Below are 22,100 nucleotides of genomic sequence, written 5' to 3'. Positions count from 1 at the left end.
TACGGTGGCTTTAGATTATAAATTGTCTCATTTTATCAATTATAATTAAATAAATAATAGAATAAGGAACCCCATGAGACGACGAGAACCAGTGAAAGTCGATCAATTTTCTTTTGTCCCCCGACGAGCGGTCGTATACGTAAGATTTTTGCCGCCGTATTATTTTAAAAGCAACGAGACGACCCGATCGTTAGTGTGATCCTTTTCGTCGGTGAGTACATTTTTGAGAAAACACAAGGATGAACAGCGATTGTTTTTACGGATTTCGTGTACCGTCTTGCCGAACAAAATCCGAAACGTACCCTTGGGCTTTTTGTCGCTGCAGCAAATGGATAATTCCGTCGTCTCGCAGAACGAGTTTTGCGCATTTACATTATTAACATACAATTTCGCCGCACTCAATAGCGGCGAGCTTTGTACAACACGCTACGGGGACCATCCTTGTCCGCGTGGTACCAACCAGGACCAGTGTCCAGTCTCGTCATGTTTTCCTAGGTAACTGGTACTTTGGGTATACGGAACACACGCTGTGCGCGCCGAAGTGCAGCAGATCACTGTCGCGACAATGGTAATCATGAAAAACCACCGGAGCGAAACGCGGAGCCGTGTACAGGTAACTTAACGTTATCGTGTTTTGCGTTTCGGCTTAACCAAATTTAGCAATAATAAAGATACGAAACGAACAATGGCGCGCGGAGAGAACCTCATTCTCTCAACGACCGTTGTGCGTGGGACCCGAACGGGCGTGGGCCACATTACGAACGACGACCGCGAACGTTTCGCACATGCACACGGTAAAACTATACATGTACACACAATATCCGCGCGCGCTGGTAAGAGCTTCGCAAACGTTTATCGTTTCCTATTCAGTTACTCCAGTGCTCCGGTCCGACCAACAACCACTTTATCACACGGACTTCATCGTCCATCCGTTGCAAACAAGTAAGCGTACATAATTATTATTATTATTATTATAAAATCATATACCATAGTATTGTCGTGGATAAATAAACAAAGCAAATACGTGAATGGTTGCTACATTTTAATATCTACGTACCTGCGTGGACGTATTTATTCCAACTTTCCCACTGTCAAAACGTTGCAGTCATGCACTGAATGTAGTGTATAAACCTAGTAGGCATTCAGCGCCGTGTTAAGATATCATGCCGTTGGAGGAACATATATTTTGCTGCCTCATAACCAACCCCTTCCCTATCCTCGCAACAATACCGATCATTACAAAAATCAAAAAATGTTTAAAACAAATCTGTATATGAATCCAACCTGTGAAATATTCTAAAATGTAGCCACCGAGGGCAAATTCTCCTTTTTTTTGCTAGTATGTACAACGAACATGTACTGCGGTTAATAGTAAATAATATCGTCAGTCGACAAGGTAGGCATTAAATATTTTTCTAGGGTTAAATATACGGGCACAAAACGGCCTAAAAATATATTGTTATAATATGCTGATTGATTTTGTAATTACTCCCACTTGTGCACTTGTAAATTAATCCTATTAGCTGTAATCAAACAAGCTATTGACAAACTTAAGTTCTTCGAGTACAAGTACTTATGACGCGCACAGAAATAAATTATGCAAATTCGATTTAAGTACTACCATGTGATAATCGTAAGATTTTATTCAATATCGGTGCAGATAAAAATAATCGATTAAAAAATTTAATAAAAACGATTAAAAATATTATTTTTTATCATTTTGCAAAATTATGTAAGAGAATATTATACTATCATATTAAGTCGGTGTACATAAACGAAAAATTTAAAAATACGTCAATTATATGAATATATTTTAATCCATACTTAGGACGAATTGAAATTATAAATAATTGTATAGTTATGATAATTAACCTAAATATTTGGGAGAAAGGCGAAGGAGAAGAAGAAAAAATATAGTTACAATAATTGCATACTTCATTAAAAGGCACAAATATAGTACCTTTAATATTAATTGTATCTTTTATAGAACAATATTTTTGAAATCTTGATAATTTTTAGCAAATTTTAATAATATATTTGAGAAAAGTATGTATAATTTTCACAGTGTTATATTTTACTACTCATTCATTTTTAATTTTATAAAAATTGTTGTGTTAGACTTACATTATTATTTCAAATTGATTAGTGATTTTTTTTTTATACTTAAAATAATATAAATCTACATGTTTACATAAATTACTGTAGTTAAAGCGTTGAGAGAAAGCGGCTTGGTATATATATAATAGTATTTTAGGCATACATCTCTACAGAACTCCATTTATTGTTAATAAAATAATGAATTGGGATTATATATACAATTTATCTTTTTAAGATTTATCAAAGATCCAATAGCTGTTTATTTTAAACGCTGTATTAATATTTTCAGTAGAGAGCAAGAGTAGCCTTAGCTGATGAATTGGTAAATGTACGGTATACGGAAAGACGAATATTCTAAATATTATTTGAAAGTAGGTAACCCAAGTATGTACATATACGCTTATACGACGTAAATCAACAAATAATATTGATTGGCGTTGAATACGCACTCATCATAATAGAATAAATCAATATTGTTATGTAGGCACTACAAAAAAAAAAAAAAAAAAAACTGTAGCATCAAGGTCCTCGTTACATGATAATATTATTGAAGATATTAACTATTGTAATGTATGGAAAATAATATTATAATGATATAAATAAGTATGTATACAGGTATATTGTTACCGAAAAAATCTTTGACCGATTAGGGTCCACAACAGTAATAATAATAAAAATAATAATAATAATAATAATAATAATAATAAAAATAATATTAATAATAATACTAATAATAAAAATAAGAATATTGAGGGTTTGACCAAAAATGGTTATATCAAGGAAAACGCGTGTTCAAGACGGCCCACTTGTATGTTCCAACCCACACACATTTCATATACCTAAACCGTGTATGTGTTTGTGTGTGTAAATATATATTAAAAATTATTGCGAACGCGTTTCCGATATAAAAGAAAAACGCTACTTCCCCCATAATCTCTCTCTTCCCATTCCACATCGCCCTGAATATAGTTCTCCGGTCCTTCTACACGACCACAGCAAACACCTTCGCACCACCGTTACAACCTTAACCTGCACGCCCCCGTAATTTAAATGTCCCAATTGAGCTTGTACGACACTGACTCATATATCAAATATAAAAAATACATTATAATTGGCACGGAGGCTTACCTATTATATACAGTCGAACGATTTCTACAGTTTACCAGGCAAGTTCAATAAATGGATTTTCATCCTCTCGCCCTGTGACTATAGAAATGTATTCATTTTTATTAGAATAAAATAGATTTTTTGAACATTATATGTTTACAATCCTACTTATTTTTTATTATTGATCCAATTTTACACTAACGTATCTAATGACTACTTTGAAAGATTAAAAATTATTAATTTGTTATCTGAAAATAAAGCCGAAATGATTAGCTAATGTGCTTAACAAAGAGTATGTATTGTAAGTACTTACAATACTTGTTCGTTAATTGATGTCATATATAGTGTAATGACGTTCGAGTTTGCGTATATTACACTAATAGTACCTATACCCTACAGGTGATTATATTCATAACAGTATAATAAAAAATAAATAATGATAAAAATAAACGTATCTTATGTATATAAAAATATATGTATACATAAAAAAATAAAATAATCTTATAATTTCAAAGGCAATTTATGTTTAATAATATATAAAATATTTTAATCCATATAATTATACAGAATATTAAATTTAGTCAAATTCTATTTTTTTTTTTTTTTTTTAATAAATTTCTTCGTATATTTATATACAAATACATTGAGCATATATTTTTGATTTAACTTAGAAACTACAGTAATCTGTAGTGTAGCTATATAGTAACTGTTTATTTTTAGAGTAGGCATTTAGATATTTACATAATATTCGTTTGTCTGTCTTGTATAGTGTCCATGCAGAAATTCAATTTATGTTTAAAGAAAGCCTATTCGTATTGTATTTACAAGTAGTGGCGTTCTCAAGTGGAGAGGGTTAGGGGTTATATCACCATCATTGTCTATTTGTGCCGACCTACAGAAAATAATTTATTAGTTATTAGAAAAAAGTTTTTACTTATAACCCTCTATAAATATTCATTAGGTATACAGATTATACTATACTATACTTATATTTATACTTTAATTATATATATATATATATCAGTCGATGGTCATGAGTAGGGAACGGATTTATATGTAATAAAAATACAGAAATATTTACATATATATGTAAGTATAATTTATAAAATATGTGCTAAAAACATCCAAATATGTGGGGGGAAAAAAGTGATTATTATTATTAAATTATCAAAATGATTTGTTGCATTGAATTATTACAATATCTTTTAAATTATCAAATGTTAAATGTCGCCTATTAGGTATCAAAATATTTTTAAAACGGCGAAATTATCGTTTCATATCAACCGATGTATAAAAGCATATTTCAAGTGCGTACTATCAGAAGGCGATAATTCCAGATTTTTAGAAGGGTGTCTGCCACTCATTATGTCATTGATTGTTTTAAAATCAATATTGCCTGGAATTTTTTCAGCATGAATTTTCTTTTTTACAACATCTATTGGTCCGCTTACGAGTTTTAATCGCTGATTCAACAATTTGCATACTATCATTTGGGGACATATTTTTTATTAATAATTTTGTTAAATTATTTTTTAATTAAAATTAAATTATTTTCAATGTTTCGTTTAGCATAATATTTTGAGCTTTTCCAATAGCGATAGAAGTTTCTGGATCTAATTTTGAAATAATTTCTTGTATTTTCATACGAAAAAGACGTATGAATAATGAAATGATAAAAATATGATTAAAAATATTTAAAAATTAGTGAAATATGTAAAAATATGTAAAAATATGTAAAAATATGTAAAATAAAAGTATCATCATTTTAATAGGAGTGATTTAAATCATAAACATTTCTTATCAAATCTTAAATATCTCGTTTTAATAAAAATATGTATTTACATATAAATCCGTTCCCTAGTCATGAGTCACATATTTTATGAAATTGAAATATTAGTAAAATACTTTTACATTAGTAAATACATGTACTAGTGATGTGTTTCTAATAGGGGTCGTAGTCATACACGATTATTAGAGTACACGTGTACCCGCGTTACGTGAACACATGTATTAAATCTGTTAATATCGGTGTTTTCAATACACGGGTATTTTTTACTGATACACGTGTATTTAATACCCGTTACCCGTGTATTTAATACCCGTTGCCCGTGTACTTAATACCATCTCGTATGTACTACCCGATAAGTAAATATCAGACACCTGTTTAGTTATTAATTCAAGGTAATTAAAGGTATATTATATAATTATTCAAATATTGGTATGAATCTTGGTTGGCTTTCACAGAGATTGGCAATTTTTTTTAAACTAAGTGGATATTTCACTCTTGTAAAAATTATTTTAACTTGAATACTTTATTATACCTATTTAAAATTACTTAATATTTTGACTTATTCTATCACAATTTATATAAAATGTTTTCTATATATGTCATCGCTTCGGCGCATACGAATTGCGTCCCTAAATTATATTTTGTCCGAGTTGCATCCACGGTTTTGTCACGACATATCTGAGTTGCGTCCGCGGTTTTCTCGGGCCATGGGGTTTTCAGCAACTGTAAATATTGTTTGGTGATAAACTCGTAGATAATCTCGATTATCATCGATATCTTATCTATAAATACTACCTTAAAATTTATTGTTGGAAATTAATTTTGTTCGTGTTAGCCATGTTCATGTTAGTTCATTATTAGTCTTACTTCGTAATCCATTACATTTTGCATTAAATATAATTTATGCAGGTTTTTTTAATAAATAATAATAAAATTCATAATACAATTGCTATAAAGAAATTTAATATTTATTAATAGGAAATTTTAATTATTACAATACGAAAACATGGAGAATAAAATACACGGGTAATGTCGGGTACTTAGACGGATAATGACGGGTATTTAGGTACACGGGTAATGTGGATGAACGGGTATTTACAAATACACGTGTATTTTATTTACACGGACTTTAATCCCGTTTCAGATAAGAACACGTGTATCCGTGTAATTCATTACATATGTAATGACGAGCACTTAGAAACTTTCTATGCATCATGTGTAAAAGTACTGATTATTATTATCTATTTATCTGATAAAAAAAGTATAAATAAAGACGTTCTTACACTCAACGCATAGAAACACATATACATTTTGGTATACATTTTTACTAATTTCTCAATTTCATAAAATATATAACCATGACGTTTCATTGATTCATATATAATGGTCATAGACCTGCGTATGGATACAGCCTACATGCCGTACCTACAATCAGGTAGTTTAGCAGATATGTTCTGTTTAATTCCTTGAATTATGGTTTCCTAACTTTTTCTAAAAAATTATATTTTTAATTATACTTTTTTCCATATTTATATGAAATTTGTTGTTGTATAATTTCTGTGAATGGTAAGACATGCCCCACAAAATATTCTGTTATTTCATTGGTAAAACCACGGTCCTATACTTTTTTTTATTAACTATGTTGCATGCCGGTAATACAATTCTGATATAGCGATTTGCGCCAAATGTTACAGCAACGCAATAAATAAGTATTTGGATTCTGAAAAACATGAAATTACTAACTGCAATTGATTTGATAACAGGACTGAAAAAAACTCTTTCTGGATTTAGATCCAATGACTACGATTTCAAACTGATATATGATGATACATTAAAGTTTTGCTTAATTTGATACAAAGATTCAAAAAGTTAAGGAAATTACAATTTCATGTACAGTTGATCCTAATAGATAAATAAATAGATAATAAAAGATATATAACATATTACAGAATCTAAAAAAGAAGAAATTAAGTATTCTTATTATTTTATAATAATATATTAGTCGAATATAGGTACAAATATATTAGAGTTTTTAAACTATTACATCATTTCATATTATAATATATCCATTCTATTTAACTATTTATAAAGTAAAAAACAAGGATAGGTCAAATATTGTCTCGATAGAGTTTTGAAAAACACATATCGTAATTTTTAAATACTTAAAAATGTCAAAAAAATAAATTTTAGCATGAGTATATTTCAAGTTTTAAAGAATTACAATAGGTAAATTAAAAAAAATACATTCGTAAGTATATATAAGTCAGGTCTTAAAAATTCGTATAGTTAAAATAAACAGTTTTATACAAACCATAGGTACAAAAGCGTACCTACTAATTTCATTGGAATTTTTTTTTTTTGTAATTGCATCATCTGTTGTTTTTATACGATTTAATATTTTTTTTGTTTTTTTTGGAGTTTAACATTTGTCAGATAATTATTGTGTGCGAATTATAAATAAACTATGATATAGTATATCGAACAGTGTACCGTTATTATTAACCGTTATTATCGATGATTATCAGTGTATCAGTGTATATGTCATAAGCATATAGTCAAATCAAATAAAGTTAAATGCCTAGTAATTTAATTAAATGACTAGAAATATGATTAAATACCTATTTAATGGCAGGCAAATAATAAAAAATCATTTTGTATTATTTTAAAAATTTAAATTTATTTTCTATCAGTTATTTATTGCTATTTTATACATAAAAAAATCAATGTATTATTTATTAATATGTAAAACACGTTGATATATGAAATAATATGTTTAATTTCATGTTCATTATTACTATTATTTTAAAAATGAAATCATAAATATATACAGGTAATAACTAATTAGATGTGATAGACGTAGATCATAATACGAGTATATTGTACACCCTATAATCAGTATGATTTGACTATATGCCTACGACATATACATTACAAATTTCTTTTACACATACCATAACATATATTCAATATTGGTTAAAAATTAAAACCAATAGTTTCCAAACTTTTTTGGTGGAAATGGCTTTTGGCGGAAACGAGAATCATACCTTTTTCGTTTTTGGCGGAAAAGGGCTATGGCAAAAACGGTCAATATTATTTTAGCGGAAACTGGAAACTCCCCTTGAAATGTACAACATTTTTTAATACAAATATGATATGTACTTATTATTTCTAAATTTTTATTATATAATCTAGTGGTTTTATTTTAAACAAATAAGTAATAAAATTAATTCAATTTATGTAAATTTTTTTTTATAAATGTAGAAATTTTGATATTGGTGGGTTTAAATAGTTCAAGATCATATTTTAATCTAATATCACCCACGTAACCTTCCGAAATCGTTATTCAATATCAGCTACTTCGAATAATCGAAAATTACTTCCATTTCTTCAACCTTGCTATGTATTTTAAATTTTAATATCAATACTTCGTCATGAGTACTAAATTAAGTTTACTTGCTATATCTTGTATTTACATACCTTAAATGTCGATATAGAAGTTACAAATAAATTTTTGGGTAACTTATAGGACTACACAAGAATGTCATAAATTATATAATGTATTATTTGAGTATTTCTCTACAACTTCGTAATCTAAATATTAGTTTGCGTGTCATAGTATAGTAATGAATGTCTATTCCATTAGACTTGCACATACCTACTTGATGAACATTTGGTATTCACTTAATTCACGAGACATTTTCCTATGCCTATTCCGTCATCATTAAACTGTAAACATAATTCATTTAAATCCTCTCGTGTACTAGTACCTTTATGTATATACGGTCATTTTGAAGAAATCCATGAGTATTTTTTCAACCAAAATCACTTGAATTAAAATAGTTGTACGTTTTGTCTTATTAAATTAATTACCTACTTAGTGCATAACATTCATATTATGCACATAGTTTTCAATGTATTCAATAACCTTACAGAACTCTCCTCATACCCAAACACACTTTCTTACAAGTGACAACTCACAACGAAGGTTAAAAAGGAACTGACGCAAAGATCTTTTACTTTGTAAGAAAATACAAGTATAATTATATACATTTTTATTCAACATACATCCATGAGCCGGGTGCCACTATTGGGTGCTTTCCCTTATCTATCTTTCATCATAATTCATCAAATTATATCAAACCTACCTACTCATTGTATACATTTTGTACGTAATCGTATTAACTAAATAAAAAATAGTCTTTAAGAAACACGTGAACAAAAATGTATATCAACCTTTTCATATTTACTCATTATATTAAAAAATAAAATATTATAGAACTAAATTCGAACAACACAAACACTTAATTCACGTATCAAATAAGCTCTGAATTTAATATATTCAATAAATATACTTCAGTGAACAAATTTTCGACCATTTTAAAAATTTGGCACCCCTAAAATGTTGAAGCTCAGGGTGATTGTAACCGTATCCCCCCTTAAATGCGGCCCTGTATATATATAGTCAGATAAATTACGTAAAATGGTAAAATATTGATGTTCTGTAATTTTATTAAGTGTTGACTATTTACAAGGTATATTGTAGTCATAGTTTATATATATGTGGTATACACACTTGTCTTGCACAAAAATTGCAATGAAACGGCATGATAATATTTGGTTTAAACGCAACGAGTCTTCGAACGTACTTCGAACATAAATCGCGTGACTATTATCAGTGATATTTAACCGGATGGTACGGACCTTAACGTTCCACACACACACACACGCACCTATTTATATTATACACATAGATGAGATACGTATAGATATAAAAGAAACTGCTTGTCAAAAGACCAAAGTTCGAAGTTTTTTCGTCGTTAAACAAAGTTAAAGGTCATTCAAGATATAGGTTAAATCTTTTTAAATTATTTCATGTATAATTTTAACAAAATAATTTTAAATTTTAAAAAAAATTGCTCAACGTTACAGTATGAGAGAAACAAAAAAATTAAAAACATATAAACTTCATATTATTTCAATAGATAATAGTAATTCATAAACTTAGCTTACAAAGCGAATAAATTGTATTTCCCAAATTGTATTCATATAAGAAAAATGTAGTTCGGATTTTTGTTTTAACGCATGGTAATACATTTATGAAATGTTTTTTACTCGTTAGGAACAACTAAGACGATTGGTTTAATAAACATAACAATTATATTTCATATTGCGAATATTCTTACGAAGAAAATACTTTTTAAGTTATCAAAATAATGTTTCGAAAAATTGTTTAAATTTTTAGTGAGCATAAATTGATTTATAAATTATTTTAAATTTGGAATAAACTTATTACCTAGTTGTTGATTATAAAATTTAATCGTTATGCCCGCAGAAGTCATAGGTCACATTTTTTTGGATATTATTCGTATGTGAATTTTTTTTAGAGAGCACAAAATTTGCGATTTTTTTTTCACAATTTATTATTTTACTGTTTTGGAATCAAATTCTATTGTTTACGTATATGTAGTCTCTAAAAGAGATTCATGCCTATCATGTAATATATTCATCTAAATGATAGTTTAAATGGTTATAAAATACAAGACTACACATATGTAATACAATAAACAGACAAATTTTATATATATATATATATATAAAATTTATATTACTAATTTGACAGAGTTTCGTGTTTACACATCATTTTCTGGAAAACGATACAAGTTAAATTAATTTTTTTCTCGACTGTGCTAGTTGAAGTATAGATTAAAAATTGATTTGTCAGGAATATTATGTCACGCAATAATACATATTTTTTTCACAGTTTGTAAACGACCGCGAAAAAATATATTATAAAAGTATATACAAATATAAATAATATTTAATAAAACATTATTCCATTCTTCTTTGTGGTGTGCGTATTTAAGTAAAGGTGTATTATATATAACCACGTATAATAACATAGGTAGCATTTTTTCGTGACCCTAAAAAAAAACCTTGAGAAAGTCACCAGAAACGTCAATAAATCCAGCAAGCAACATTAGGGTGAACCACAATAAATTAGAGAAGTTCTTCTCGCTCAATGAATTTATATTAATGTTTATATTTTGTTAAAAATATATTTGATTGAAAAAAAATAAAATAAAAATATTTTGTTATAATTAAAACAGTTATTTTAAGCTGCTTGTAACACAACAGGTGTTGAATCGCTCCCCTTAGCGTCCCCTTAAGTAAAACGCCCCCCCTAAAAACTAAATAATTTCATATCGCCCACGTTGGGAATCACTGTTACATAGTAGTAAAATAAACTTGAAATTTTATTACAGATGGATTGTGAGTACTAAATACATATTTAGTACTCATGTATGTTGCTATTTAATGTAATTATCATTAAAAAAAAAAAATTATCAAATATAATTTTTATGTTTCAAGGTACCATACTAGAAAATAACTATTCAATTTAAAATGGGTGGAATAAAACAGAGCCAATGGACACCAACTAAAAGACGTGGTCCAATAGCTGCTGAATTTTCCGGTCCTGGACCAGCTGCAGTAGCACTACCAACACTCGTCGGTGAGTTATAAAAATTTAAACTTAAATAAGTAGTAAGTACTCTTATATTGTGATATCCATCAAATGTTAACAGTGGCGGATCCATGGGGGAAGGTGTTAAAACAAAATAATTTTAATCATACTTGAATTATTTCTGAATCTATATAATATTATAAGAATTAATAATTATTAAATTTATCATGCAAAATATATTTTAAAGATGATTACTTAATTTTTTTCAACTGCATAAACTAGTCGATTTCAAAAAACTTTAGTAATAGCTTAGTGAAATGTTGTTGATAGAAAAATATTACAATTTACGTATTTTAAAATAAATATAAATATTTACCTACAAATATTTTAATTAATATGAATATAAATACTTAGATATGCCATAAAAAATTTAATTAGTACATTTTTTCTACTTAAAGTATAATATTAAAAGTAATACTTATTATCAACAATACATGATGTTTTATTATCAATTTATGATTTATAAGTAATCCTGAAATTATAGGTTAATAATAAATGATTAATCATCATTGAAATATCCTTGTAGGATGGTTTTTCATTTTTATATGGTTATGAGCTCACAGTAGGTACATACATTACATACTTATATTATATATATATATATATCAATGATGTAACATCATGTATGATAGTAATTTTTAATACAAACTGTGGGAAATTAATGGCTTTTGTTCATTTTATTCAGATTAATTGATATGAATATTATAAACTAATAAAATTTCTTCATTATTTCATACTTATTATATATTTTTTTATTATATAATACATTTAAATAATCCTTTATATTTATTATACCTGAAAGGATACACAAACTGAAATTTGAAAATAAGATTCTGAATAGATACCCAAAACACTAAAAAGAGCCGACTACCAATATGTTATAATCTACAATAAAATATTAATGAACTATTGCTGAACGCAAATGATAATGAAATGTTACTCTTAATGTTATACTTAATTTGACGTCTTTAAATCCTACAAAAATTGTTCATATAAATTATCTTAAAATATTACGAATTAAAAGTATAACTTACTCATTTTTTATATCATAAATCACATAGTAATTAATTTGACCTATTCTAGATTATTATCCATAATCGAATAATTAAAAAAATAAATACGTTACACTTAATAAACACAACTCAGAATATAATATGTAAAAATAAAATAATATTATTTACCTGTATCATTTTTCTTATAAGTTAATACGCACAAAGCATCATTATTTTACATGCATTACAAAATAATTTTAGCCACATGTATTGTTATTAATTATGTAATTTATAAAGTTCATGACGTATTGTTAAGAGCTTATTTATTGTAATTAAATAAATAATTGAGAACTGAATTGAGTATAATTATTATTTAAGTGAAAATTAAAAAGCTATAATATACGGTACAGCTACTTTTAAATTGTCAAGTCTATTTTATTATTTTAAATTTTGTAAAATGTGTGTATAAATTATATTAGTGAATAATAAGTTTAATATTTTTTTTTCAAATATTTTTTATTTTATTTTTTTACAGGAAATTTAGTACCGGAATCTAAACGTGGACGCGCCCCAGCCTTCAGTTTTGGTGCTAGGTATGTTATATTTTTGTTTTTATAAGTTTTACGTCTCATAATCACACACTTTTAAAAAAAAAATTTTAAAAATTATAAAAACTACATCAACAAATATGTACTAATATTTTGAAGTAGAAGAAAACATGATTAGTGAATAAGTTCAACATTTAAAATCAAAAAATCAAATAAATACAACTTTAGTATTTTAATTTATTTATAATTTAATATAACTTACTATTTATATGCATTAATATGAATATGCCTATTCTTAATATTATAACTCGTTCCATTTTTAGGCACAATGAAAAAAATGACAGCGCAGGACCCGGACCAGGTCAATACAACATTACTGGACTAAGCTCAAAAGGTTAGAATAATAACAATTAATCGCTATTCACATAAACCCTATTACCTTGTACATTGTATACATGAATATAGGTTATAATAAATTAGAAAACTTGATTACTTCGTAATTGGACTATTTCAAACTTCAAATGAATGCTGAGAACTGAATACTGAACTATCAAAATATTAATGATTTAAAGTATGATGACTAAAAATCCAATACTTTGATTTAAAGTAAAATGTATTTTATACTTTTGCTCTTATTAATTTAAACAAATGGTTGAGTCTCAATTAACCTTTAATATGTCGAACCAGAAACCGCTGGCACCATACTCATCTCCCCAGTGACAAAAGTCACTATAACAACATTGCGTGCTCCCTTAAAAACCTCCCACGCATTCAGAACACAGAAATGTACCAACAATATAGACACTCTTTAACCAACTCAAACAATTCTATTTGGAAAGCTACTAAAAGAATTCTAAATAAAAAAAATCAATACCACCAATTAGATATCTTGACAGATCCCTTGCTAAGACCAACTTAGAAAAATCAAACCTTTTTGCCTCTATTCTAGAAAACAATTTTACTCCTCACCCCGATGTAAACAACATCGATCACACATCTTATATTGACAAAGCTCTAACCAACTGCCTTCCTATGTCCTTACCCACAAAACATTCCTCCCCCAGCGAAGTTAAATGTATTATCAATAAATTATCAAACAATAAATCACTAGATCACGACCTAATAACAAATCGAATAATAAAACAATTGCCCAAGAAAGCTATTCTTATTTTAACCTTCATCTACAACTCAATTCTTCGTCTCTCCCACATTCCTCATTCATGAAAACACTCTATAATTATTCTAATTCCAAAACCTAATAAGCCTCATGATCTAACTTCTTCATATCGACCTATCAGCCTTTTACCTTCTTTCTCAACAATCCTAGAAAAGATTATACTAAAGCGATTAAACCCTATATTAACAAGACAAAATATAATCCCCCACACTCAATTCGGTTTCAAAAATAAACATTCGTCACTCCATCAAGTCCACAGAATAATCGACATAATTTCACAAACTCTTGGAAATAAACAGTACTCCACTGGTGTCTTTCTCAACGTAGCCCAAGCGTTTGACTACGTCTGGCACGAAGGCCTCTTGTATAAATTATGATTTTTACCAGCCCCCCTGTTCTTAATAATAAAACCTTTTCTACATAACCGGTCCTTCGTTGTTCATTGCGAGGACGAACTCTCACAAATCCACTACATAAAAGCAGGCGTCCCCCAGGGAAGTATTCTAGCACCTACACTTTATAACATATTTACTTCCCACATTCCTCACTCCGAGAATACCACTCTTGCTACCTTCACAGATGACATAGGCATAATCTCAACTAATGTTGACCTAACCATAGCATCTTATAATCTACAAACCCATCTTAATGAACTACAAAACTGGTTCAATTTGGGGAGAATCAAAATAAATCCAAATAAATCTACCCACATAACCTTTACTCTACGTCCAGATCATTGTCCTCCATAATCCTCAACAACGACACGATTCTCAAAACACAAGCCACCGGTTACCTCGGAGTCCACCTCTACAGTAAACTCACTTGGGCATATCACATAAAAACAAAAAGGAAATCACTAAATTTAAAACTCCACAAAATGAAACACCTTACATCAAATCTCTCTCTCAACATAAAACTCGTAATCTATAATCTAATTCCTCGCCCTTCGATGACTTACGGAATACAACTATGGGGTACCTCCAAAAAATCCAACATTCAAAAATTCCAATCCTTCCAATCAATTTGCGTTCGCCTCCTCGCCAACGCCTACTGGTATGTTAGCAACCTAACACTCCACTCTGACCTCAAAATCCCAAACATAAATACCCTAGCCTCCCACTACTATAAATTATTTCACAACAACACAGTCAGCCACCCTAATCCACTAATTTCCAATCTCTCCTCCCTCACTCTCCTTAACAACCCTTAACCTCCTCAACCAATAAAAAAAAAAAAAATAATAATAATAATAATAATAAAAGTCTAGAATTGAAGTAGTGTTGTTTGGACAACCCCTTCCATCAAGCCGTTTTTGTAAATATGAACCGTATTACTTATTGTATAGTATAATACAGATTGTATATATTTTTGTCTTTTAAATAAAAAAAAAAAAAATATAATATTATTGTTTTGTCTTTATATTATTCTTATTATACTGTTATGTATAAACATATATTCACGTTCGGTTCGACACTATACGTTATATTCTCGTGGTTTGTTTGTTGCGCAGGCAAGGACACGCCGCCGGCTGCCACGCTGCACTCAAGGCCCAAGGAAGTGAGACCGGATAACTTCCCGGCACCGGGCGACTACAACCCGGAGAAAGCGGAAAAAGTGATCCACGAACACTCGCCCCAGTACACGTTCGGGCTGAAGACGCAAGTGGACAAGCCGAACCCGAACCCCGCACCCAACGTGTACAACATACCGACGGTGATGGGCGCAGCCAAGGAGGGACACTTCAAGGCGGCCCCGTCGTTCAGCATCTCGGGCCGCACCAAGGAGTTCCCGGACGGGCGGCTGCTAAACCCTGGCCCCGGCGCTTACAACGACGTAAGCGCAGACAGTATTAAACCGAAATCACCAGCGTACACGGTCAGCGCTCGGTATAACATGCCAGGCGACAGTTCTCCTAGACCTGGGCCCGGAGCTTATTCCCCCGAAAAGGTTAGTCAGTCTTCAGGGATGATGCGACGCGCGCACCGAGGTGATGATAAACCTATACACTTAAGCGTGCGCACGGGGTAGTCAAGATAGGCACTTAGCGGCTCTGTGAACCTTCCCTCCCTCACCAAAATCATTCAATATTATCACAATTATAAATAACCATATTATGTTCAACCTCTTCGAAATAGAAACAGTAAACAGTATCTACACGTATAAGAATAATGGAAAAATGTAACTATTAAGTTAAATGAAGTTACCCATCTAAATGTGTTGTTAATATTAAATGTTAATGTGTTATGTATGACTACCCTGCTAGTAGTGCCTGCGCACGCGTATGCCTATACATTGTTATACAATCAAATCCTTATGTGATCGGGATGAATTGTGCTTATTTTGTTTGAATTGCACGTGAGTCTTAAAAACAGTTGATGATTGAATTCCTTTCGGATTTTTTTTTAATTCAATTCAAAAGTGTAAATAATAGCTAATGTTTTTATGGAAAATAAAAATGTATTATGATATTGCATTTTTAAAGACTAATCGTTTGAATCACGATATATTTTCTGTCAAAAAAATACCAGAATTCCATTGTATCCTGATTCAAATGATTAGTCACTAAAAAATAAAAATACAATATCATTGATTAATTACAAAAACATAAAACAAATAATACCTTTTTTACTGAAGTGCAGTCCGATAATGTAAATGTAGGTAAGAATTGTAATTTTATTGATCCCGGGTTGATGGGTTGAACCATTGACGAAAACTTGGATCTAGGTAGAAAACGATCCGTGCGTAAATATATCCATGCACGATTAGTCGTCTAATACATTTATTCTTCTTAAGCCTATATAGAACACTCGGACTTCATATTTACCTTTAGTAGTTGGCTGTGGCATCGAACTACTTTTTAGTAGATGGTGTAAACACAAATTTAAACCACTAACCCACCCACCCATACCTAGATACCCTGAATAATATTATTTTAATTTAGGTCCAAGGTCAAAATATATATTCTATTTGTTTCTTTAATTACTTGGCGATCAATGATCAAAGTATTATCATATTGATATTAAGTAGATACCTAATACCTATTGGCTACTTAGTACCTACAAGTTGTTCATACTTAAATAGACCCAGACTGGATCACCTACACTCACCCCCAATTCTAGGTGGTATAAATACACCGCCTTAAATATGTATTCAGCGTCATTATTTAAATGTCACAAGTCGTCACAACACCTTAATTTTTAGATTTCGTCAATACTAGTGCGCAGCGAAGAGAACCAATAGAAATCGTACAACAAACTAGTATTTATGGTATTTGCGTCGCAGTATTCCGCAGTCGGTAGGCATCATTGACGGATTTCCGATAAGGCTTCCAGGCATAGGCGCAATTTGGGGGGGGTGCTTGGCACCCCCCATTTTCGAAATTAGCACCTCCAAATATGTTTATGTTAATTTACATTTAAATACTCTTTACTCATTATGTATAGAAAAACATAATAGTTTTTGAGTTTTTTTGTATAAATACATAAATTTTTATACAATACGAAAATATTTCACAATACGAAAAAAACATATCTTTGCTATAGGGTGAAAGTTTCAAGATTCAAGATATATTTTTTCATTTTTATTTTAATACTAGTAGCTGTAATAAAAAAAAAAAAAATGCATTTTAGTAAAATGTAATAAGTAGTTTATTATTGTTATTATTATATAGGACACCTACACTATTTTTAAAGCAGTATTGAAACCCATGTGGTTTTTATCTATTAATATATAGCTTATATATATATATATATGTATACTTCTCATAAACTATCGACTTATTTATGGATGCATTTTTACGGTTCATGGTCAATAGGTAATAAAAGAAAAAAACACTTGCTTTTACGTGATTTTCTCAATGAAATACTATATCTGATTACGTTTGGACTCCAACTTTGACCAATCACCGCGAATTGGTGGAACACTATAACCAGTGTAGCAAGTAATCAATCAACCCACCAGTATCAGAAGTTGTAGTGAAAATTATAATGACTACAACTTTGGTCAATACAATTTTTAGACAACAAAAACCATACCTTCATATTAGTTACCCCCCCCCCCAACTAATTTTTCCATAATCACTATTCATCAATTTACCAAGAGTTCAAAAAGCTTGGTCATGAAAATCGCAACTAAATTTCTCTAACACTGAAATATACTGCAATAAATTTAATATTCTTTGGCTTTTACAGTTTTTTCCTTATTTTTAATTTTTATTATTATAATTATAAATCATTATAGTACTTAGCAAACAATGTTTGGTGAAGTCACACCTTTCGCCTAACCCTTTGACTCGCACTGTCAGTCCATAAAGTATAATCTCTTTAAATTTACTTCTAAGATTACAAGTATTGTTCTTTACTAATCTGTACTCTAAATCAGCGGTCGCCAACCGGTGGTCCGCAAGAAAATTTAGGTGGTCCTAATTAAGAAAAATTTGAACGTTAGAATCTTTTTGTCATTATTTCCCAAAAAAAGAAAACCTTAGACACGATATTATGTGGAAAATAGATCCATTTGCAGCAAACATTGAAAATAACAATTTAAATATGACCGAAAAAAAAATACCTCATCGATTTATTTAACGGTATTTATGTAAAAAGCTATTTTAAGCTAAAAGTAGTTCGTAGAATTAAGAGTATGTATTTAGTGACCCGTGAGGTCTAAAATGTTGGCGACCGCTGCTCTAAATGACACCAATGACACCAATACTACACTTCATATATAGTAACACTGAAGTCCAGTGCTTAATTTAAACGATTTTACAAAAAATAAAGGAACCACGTTATTAACGAAATTTAAATTGTATTACGCCTGTGTTGATATGAAATGAAAAGGTATTCTTAAAAGACTTCAATTTGAATTTTTTCAACTATTTAATTGATTCATCTCCACTTAGATTGTATATAGTCTCCAAAAATAATTAATGGTTACACCACATATTACCTACATACAAACCATATAAGAATAAACATTCAATAGGCATCTGTTTAACGACTCCAAATCTCAAATACTAATCATGCTTACTACACTTGAAAGGGAATTATGATAGCTTATATCAGAGACATACAATCAGTGGAGTATTTTCAATATTTTTTATGGTGAGCTTTTAAATTTTTCTAAAAATAATTGATTTTATGAAAGAATAAATACGAATGAAGTTATTTACAACCACATGTAATGAATTAATGTTTTTTTCTCTATACGTTTGTATCAAGTCATTTATGACTTTTGAACCTTTTCTTTTTTCTGGGTGGAGATTGAAACCTAGGATACCCCCCTCCGGAAATACGTCAGTACATAAAATATAAGACGAATTTCTTTCTTAATCTCTTCTTAAAAATCAGAGGTGTGCCAAAGGCCGGATTAAAGGGGGGGAGTCTAGCTGGGGTGGTAGCCCTAAGGCTTTTTCTTGTACCCAAATAAAAGGGGCCCAAACAATTTTAAGCTAATCACATTTTTTATCATACTAAAATTAGTAGTTTTATAGACACAAATTGTATATACCTATTAATTTTATAATTTTATAATGCAATTGTTGCGTGCCGTCAGTTCAATCGTAAAGATGGTGGTGATTTAGAATATATTCCAAATAAAATACTCAACTAAGTTAAACTGTTTATTTGAAATTTCTCTAAGTACAAATAATTAATTTAACAAATGATCTGGCATGGAGGTGCTCGCTAATACATGTATAAACCACATCTGAATATTGGTCTATTCCCAACCCCCTTATATACTTAGGTCTTGTGGGAATTGGCCGCGCTTTTCTATGTAATAAGTTATTTCCAATTATTGTTACTACCCTGAGGTACTAAATTGTAATTTAAATGGTTGACCTCAATAATATTACTATTCGCATATTTCTCGCATTTTGTTATGCTCTTTTATTAATTGCATTTATTATATTACTTTGAAATGTAACCTGACAGCTCATATTCGTGTCTTAATCATTCCTTTCTATATTGTTCACCGATTTCTACTATTTATGTGATCCCCTTATGTATTGGTAGTTGTAAGGACCTACATGTATGTATGTCCGTAACATCGTGTTATCCTCTAATTAAATTAATAGTTCCTTTCTATTGTTGAGATTATTATATTATTTGTAATCATTTCCCGATCTCTATTATTACGATTTATGTGGTCCCATCTATGCAGTAAAAATCGTAAGGACCTACATCTATGTATGACCGTAACACAATTGACAATTTGTGAAATAGTTAAAAAAATTTATCGTTTTGTGAGCGTAGCGAGCAGCTTTGTAAAGTATGTTTTGTCAAAAGGGCCCATGTAAAATTTTAGCCCCGGGACCCAATAGGTGTTTAATCCGGCCTTGGGTGTGCCTAGTTAGACTTTGGTCCACCATAAATTGTCAATGGTAATATGTACACTCATAATATTTTCAAATATAAGCTTTTTTGAAAAGTACCCTATAAATAAATATAAAAATAAATAAAAAATTATTTTTTTCTACAGTTGACTCGCCCAAAACAAAAAATCTTAACACAATCATTTTAAAGAAAATCTGAATTCAGTACTGCAACGAGCATACAATTTTACTAATCATTTGTAGATAATATTTTTCAATGAAAAATTACAATACAATTTTGAATATAATTTTTATATAACAGGTTATATTGTTATAAATTAATCATTTATTCATAACATATATAATATACAGATGTTTTAATAATACAAAAAAGAAAATATCACAAGTCACATGTTAAATATAATATTGTTATACTAATATAACAAGTTTCAAATGATATATTTTAGGTGACTATGTTAAAAACATCAGTACCATCATATTCTTTTGGTATACGACATTCTCCATATGAAGGAATAATATACGAACAAGACTAGGTCAGTGACTATAATATGAACACCATATAATATGAATATGCACTTTTGGCAAAATAATAAAATATCCAATATTCGCATCATTTGACTAGATTACAATAATTTAAAAAACACACCCTGCCTTATGTTTTTTTTTTCACATAATAGAGAGCACAAATTATAATAGAAAAGTAGTTAAGTAATATAATTCAGAATAGTTATAAGCTAGTAAATAATGTAACAGCTACAAACACAAATTAATTAAAGAAAAAAATAAATTTATAACTAATGAATGATCAAGATAATAATAATTTACTTGGAAGGAAAAAAAAATTCTGTACACAACTCTGTGGGAAAATTCAAAATAAATAATATTATGAAAAAAATTGAACTTGTTAATATCAGTTAAATGACTATAAATTGAATAATTAATTGCACAAACAAAATCTTTAGCTGACGAAATATTATTTTTTCAATAGATTAAATACACGTATTTTGGCCTTGAGCATTTTACAATAGTTATAAATAGTAGACAAAACATTCATAATTTGCTTTTGGCATTTTTGAAATTTAGTCATGGCTCAACTAGTAAATTAAAAATGTATTAATTTTAACAAATTTTAATAATAATGTTTCAGGTTCAAATTGATTTGCAACCAGCACACTCATTTGGAATCAAACATTCTCCGTATTCTCATAGTTTTGGCATTGGTTACTGAATGAAAATGAAAACTATTTAACAACATTATTGATGCTCCTAACAAAATATATTGCTTTTGAATACGAAGTGAAACTACCGATAAAACAATTTTCAATAATTATACTACACTATAAGTTTCTTTTTTTTTTTACAGTAAAATTATTATTATCAAAATCATACGAAATATGAAAATGTATCCAAAAACTAACAATAAAAAATAAACAAATGTAAGGAATACATTAACCTATCTTAAAATTGTAACTTTAAATAAATATATTAGTTATACAATGATTTATTGGTGAGTTTTATCTATGTACACTTATATAA

At 29.3% G+C, this 22,100-nt stretch overlaps 1 protein-coding gene across 2 annotated transcripts; it reads left to right on the top strand.

Annotated features, from left to right (window-relative positions):
• Nucleotides 1–767: 767 nt before the first annotated feature.
• LOC112691832 (outer dense fiber protein 3) lies at nt 768–22,068 on the top strand. Of its 2 annotated transcripts, none has more exons than XM_025566241.1 (6): nt 768–942; nt 11,363–11,504; nt 13,044–13,101; nt 13,380–13,450; nt 15,744–16,066; nt 21,712–22,068. In XM_025566241.1, exons 2-6 carry the CDS (start codon nt 11,396–11,398, stop codon nt 21,790–21,792), a joined length of 642 nt encoding a protein of 213 aa, XP_025422026.1. In that variant the 5' UTR covers nt 768–942; nt 11,363–11,395; the 3' UTR covers nt 21,793–22,068. The 2 variants fall into 2 exon arrangements, with proteins under 2 accessions (XP_025422026.1, XP_025422025.1); XM_025566240.1 differs by having other exon boundaries at nt 775–942; nt 15,744–16,180.
• The last annotated feature ends 32 nt before the right edge of the window (nt 22,069–22,100 follow it).

This window comes from Sipha flava, unplaced genomic scaffold, assembly GCF_003268045.1.
Source record: "Sipha flava isolate LNK unplaced genomic scaffold, YSA_version1 67_pilon_pilon, whole genome shotgun sequence".
Classification (NCBI taxonomy): Eukaryota; Metazoa; Arthropoda; class Insecta; order Hemiptera; family Aphididae; genus Sipha; species Sipha flava.
This window is presented reverse-complemented; position numbering and strand designations above follow the sequence as displayed.

What these genes read in the sequence shown, in the direction of transcription:
- LOC112691832 (XM_025566240.1), top strand. Translation starts at nt 11,396, where the DNA reads ATGGGTGGAATAAAACAGAGCCAATGGACACCAACTAAAAGACGTGGT. An exon ending in AGCACTACCAACACTCGTCG is followed by an intron (nt 11,505 to 13,043) that starts GTGAGTTATAAA and finishes ATTTTTTTACAG; the next exon opens with GAAATTTAGTACCGGAATCT. An exon ending in TACTGGACTAAGCTCAAAAG is followed by an intron (nt 13,451 to 15,743) that starts GTTAGAATAATA and finishes TTTGTTGCGCAG; the next exon opens with GCAAGGACACGCCGCCGGCT.